This window comes from Portunus trituberculatus, chromosome 2 (assembly GCF_017591435.1).
Source record: "Portunus trituberculatus isolate SZX2019 chromosome 2, ASM1759143v1, whole genome shotgun sequence".
Taxonomy (NCBI): Eukaryota; Metazoa; Arthropoda; class Malacostraca; order Decapoda; family Portunidae; genus Portunus; species Portunus trituberculatus.
In genome coordinates this window covers 3838219-3843218 of record NC_059256.1, presented here as the reverse complement: position 1 = coordinate 3843218, position 5000 = coordinate 3838219, and the positions used below count along the sequence as shown (strand labels likewise).

At 39.1% G+C, this 5000-nt stretch overlaps 1 protein-coding gene across 1 annotated transcript in view; it reads right to left on the bottom strand.

The window, feature by feature from the left end:
- Positions 1 to 5000, bottom strand: part of LOC123502759 (phosphatase and actin regulator 4-like) — an 82241-nt gene that overhangs the window by 5478 nt on the left and 71763 nt on the right. The window contains 1 exon segment of the mRNA XM_045252007.1: positions 4470 to 4626. Within this exon segment, the coding sequence (XP_045107942.1) occupies positions 4470 to 4626 (157 nt within the window).

Here is a 5000-nt window from a genome sequence, read left to right as displayed (position 1 = left end):
AACAGTTAAAGTTGAAATTATAACAGAAATAGGTTACCAGTCCAAAAGATTACAAGAAAAAACACGTTCTGAGTCCTAATGATTACCTAGCCAGCAGTTTGGTCATGACAGCCTTGACCCAGGAGCTTCTGTGTCTCTCCTTGAGCCAGTCCTCCTCCCTGACCTTCACCACCACCAGCCCGCACTCCTCCACACGCCCCCGCTGGTCAAAATTCTCAGCCACCATTTTTCCGGCACACACCAACAAACACCACAAAATTTTGATATACACGAAAAACTCGGATATTTTGAGTTTTGCGTGTTAGTTCAAAGTATGCGTGTTTTTTTTTCTGTCCTTTTCTCTCCCTCTCTCGTGTGTGTGTGTAATATTTTTCAAACACACCAACAAACACCACAAAATTTTGATATACACCACGAAAAACTCGGATATTTTGAGTTTTGGGTGTTAGTTCAAAGTATGCGTTTTTTTTTCTGTCCTTTTCTCTCCCTCTCTCTCTCTCTCTCTCTTGTGTGTGTGTGTAATATTTTTCAAACACACCAGCAAACACCACAAAATCTTGATAAACGCCACTAAAAACTCCAATATTTGAGTTTTGGGTGATTTTTCCAAACAGAAGCGTGTTTTGATATGTTTTTCCACTAAAGGCTTGAATCTCTTTGTGTTTTTATAGAGTTAAGCGTGTAATCATTTGAAACACACACTTCCACACACGCCAAATTTGGTACGTGTTTCTTTTTCCACTAATGGCTTAAGTCTCGTGTTTTTAAAGAGTTTAGTGTGTACAAATTCTCAAACACACACTTCCAAACACTCCAAAAAGTCTTAAAAAACCCTCAAAGATATCACAGTGTCTTTTTGGCTAATTTTTCTAAAGATACGTGGGTTCAAGTATTCTTCACAACTTGTCCTTCACACCAACACTTCCTTACAAAAAACTGGATATCACAGTGTTTTTTTGGAAAGATTTCTTGAGATGCTTGTGTCAATAAGTCTTTAGAGATCGTTCCATACATTCACGAGTCTCAAAAATCACTAGAGAAATGTTTTTAAGGAATTTCAAGAGATATTTCTGTCTTGAGAATTATTATACAAGCTTGTGTCAATAAGTCTTAGAGATCGTTCCATACATTCACTCCTTCATGAGTCTCAAAAATCACTCGATATATATATTTTTTTTTAAGAGAATTTCCATGGAGATATTTCTGCAGCTTGAGAATTATACAAGCTTCTTCCTGAATTTCTTCAAAACGCCAAGAAAACTCCAGAAATATCAGAGTTTTAGGAAATTTTCAAGAGATATACAAAAGTCTTCTTCCTTGACTTCTTCAGAACGCCAAGAAAACTCCAGAAATCTTAGTTTTTTGGATTTTTTTTTTCAATTGATATTTGTGGCTTCAGAATTATACAAAAGTCTTCTTTTATATATTCTTCAAAACACCAAAAAACCTCAAGAAATAAGAGTTTTCAGGGATTTTTCGAGAGATTTTTGTGGCTCGGAACTGTACAAAAGTCTGCCACAACATTCTCTTCTTCAAAACGCCACAAAAACTTTCAACCAATAATAGTTTTTTTGAGGGAATTTCAAGAGTTATTTGCAGCTCAAAATTATACAAAAGTTTTCCATAAAATTATCTTCTTCAAAGGGCCACAGAAACTTACACAAATAGTAGTCTTATTAAGGGTTTTCCAGAATCAATTGTGGCTCAGAATCACACAAAAGTTTCCCATAAAATCATGTCCTTCAACGCACCACAGAAACTTGAACTTTTGAGGGAATTTCCAAGGTTTATTTGAGAATTATACAAAAGTTTCCATTAGGTCCTCTTCTTCAAACCACCACAAACAAAAACTTCAACAAATAGTCTTTTTAATGGTTTTCAAGAGTTATTTGCAGCTCAGAACTATACAAAAATCTTTCCTCAGGTCCTCTTCTTCAAAGGACTACAAAAACTTGAACAAATTGTCTTTCTTACACAAGCTTGCCGTAAAGAAATCAAAAGGTTTTAGAATACTCTTCTTAAAAGCCCCACAAGCTTCAACAAAGTCTTTCTAGGGGGTTCCTTGACAAGCTTGCCGTAAAAGGATTCAAAGAGTTTATAGAGCACTCTTCTTGACAACAACACAAGCTTCAACAAATAGTCTTTCTACGGGTGTCTTTACAAGCTTGACGTAAAAAGATTCTTGACAACACCACAAGCTTCAACAAACAAGTCTTCTCATGGTTTCTTCACAAGCTTGACGTTCCGGAGTGCACAATTTAAGGATGTTTCTTGATACTCTTGTCAACCTCCCACAAAAAAAAAACACATCAAATCACAGTGTTCCTTCGAGTAGCGTCCAGTAGACCAGATGACTTGACAACCGGACAACCTTTCCAAAACCACTCACTCAAAAAACACGAAGAAAACGCGAAATCCACACTTTTTTCCAGCGCTTTCAAGGGTGGCTTCAATAAACACACAGTCACATTGAGCCTAAGAGTCAACCATTACATTCCCCTCTCCACAGATGAATAGAGGCTCTGTAACCCATTCTCCGCACTAAACAGTCACGGATGCTCTTCATTTGATAGTCTAAGAGGGAGTGACAGAGTTCAGAAGCGTTGGAGAGTCATAGCTAAGGAATTATTTGTGATGGAGGAGGAGGAGAAGGCGAGAGACGTCCGTTTTCTAAGAGGGCTGCTGACTCTGTGTGAGGGGTGTGTGTGTGTGTGTGTGTGTGTGTCCCTCTCTCTATTTCTTGGCAGTATATCAAGGATGGGTACCTCTCTCTCTCTCTCTCTCTCTCTCTCTCTCTCTCTCTCTCTCTCTCTCTCTCTCTCTCTCTCTCTCTCTCTGTCCCGGCGCCATGCACGTGTTGCCAGCAGATGTATGTCTGTCTCTACTCCTTACCCCTTCTCTCTCTCTCTCTCTCTCTCTCTCTCTCTCTCTCTCTCTCTCTCTCTCTCTAATTTTCACCACAACAAAAACTTCTATCGATAATCTAACGAGAGAGAGAGAGAGAGAGAGAGAGAGAGAGAGAGAGAGAGAGAGAGAAATTTCCGGAGACACTAACCATATCAACCCTGTGTCTCACTCACTGGCTGGGGGTCAAGAATGTCAGAGAGAGAGAGAGAGAGAGAGAGAGAGAGAGAGAGAGAGAGAGAGAGAGAGAGAGAGAGAGAGAGAGAGAGAGAGAGAGAAAATTTGCGCGTCATGGGTATTTACTAGTCATTTCCATTCTCTCTCTCTCTCTCTCTCTCTCTCTCTCTCTCTCTCTCTCTCTCTCTCTCTCTCTCTCTCTACTTAATACTTCCTCCTCTAAGTCTCTCAATTTCTCATCTATTTGTCAGAGAGAGAGAGAGAGAGAGAGAGAGAGAGAGAGAGAGAGAGAGAGAGAGAGAGAGAGAGAGAATGTTCTGCTCTTTTCTTTCTAAAATACTCTCTCTCTCTCTCTCTCTCTCTCTTAATAACAAATGCGCAATTACAATGTGAAATGAGAGAGAGAGAGAGAGAGAGAGAGAGAGAGAGAGAGAGAGAGAGAGAGAGGAAATATTAGTAATCTCAATCTTTTTCTCTCTTGACATTTGAATGAAAGAGGTTAAAGTTATCTCTCTCTCTCTCTCTCTCTCTCTCTCTCTCTCTCTCTGACAGTTCTATTCTCATCCTTATAATGCGCAGAACCGAATGACAACAACAAAACAACAATAATAATAATAATAATAATAAAAATAATAATAATAAAAATAATAATAATAATAATAATAATAGAATTTCTGAAAGCTTCTTAGTAAAATCTTCTTATAAGTCAACTTTCCCAGAAGAGAGAGAGAGAGAGAGAGAGAGAGAGAGAGAGAGAGAGAGAGAGAGAGAGAGAGAGAGAAAGTCGCTAACTTGGCAACTAAATATGTCTTGATGTTACGAAAGTTTCTTCTTCTTCTTCTTCTTCTTCTTCTTCTTCTTCTTCTTCTTCTTCTTCTTCCTCCTCCTCCTCTTCTTTTTCCTCTTCCTCCTCCTGCTCCTCCTTCTCCTTTTCCTCTTCTTCTTTTTGTTGTTGTTCTATTTCTTCTTCATACTCTTCTTAATCATCTTCTTTCTCTTCCTCCTCCTCCTCCTCCTCCTCCTCCTTGTCCTCCTCTTCCTCTTTTTGTTACTCCTCCTCCTGTTCTCCTTGTTGTAGTTCTTTTCTTCCTCTTCCTTGTTCATTTTATATTTGTTGTTATATTTCTTCCTCCTACCAATTTGCTTAATCATTCTCTTCCTCCTCCTCCTCCTCCTCCTCCTCCTCCTCCTGTTCTCACTACGACAATCTTCCAAGGCCACAGAGACAACTAGATATAAAAGACAGTTTCTCCTTTCAATAAACCACAAATCTTGCCAATCAAACACAAAAACACACAAAAACACACAAAAACACTTGGAAAACCGTGAAAAAACAGAGACAGTGAGATTAGAGCGTTGGACAAGACGAGGCTCCTATAAAGACGTACCTTGTGAGCTTAGCGCCGATAGCCTCTCTAAACTCCTTCCTGTCGTTCTCGCTCTGTACGGGGATAATGTTCCGGTCAATGAGGTCCTGCTTGTTCGGGCGGCACTTGAGCTTCTGCGCCAGACTGTCCCGCCGAGCCACCTTCGTCACTAGATGATCTGGGGCGAGGCACGGTAAGACTAGGTTAGGTTAGGTTAGGTTAGGTGTATGTGTGTGTGTCTGTGTGTGTGTTATAATTCACAATGTTAGCAATAAATTAATAAGATGTATATATATAATTGTCATTCTGAAAATTATATTACTATTTGTGGACAGACAGACAGGCAGGCAGGCAGGCAGGCAGACAGACAGACACTTCTCATAATACTAATCTAAGTATTCATTGTAAGTCATTATGTAATCGATTAAAATATTGGTCTAATTAAAAAATATTGAAAAAAAAGCAACTCTCTCTCTCTCTCTCTCTCAAACAAACAACAACAACAATTCAAGATCAGTTATATACTTGCCATAACAGATTTGGTGGGGAAGG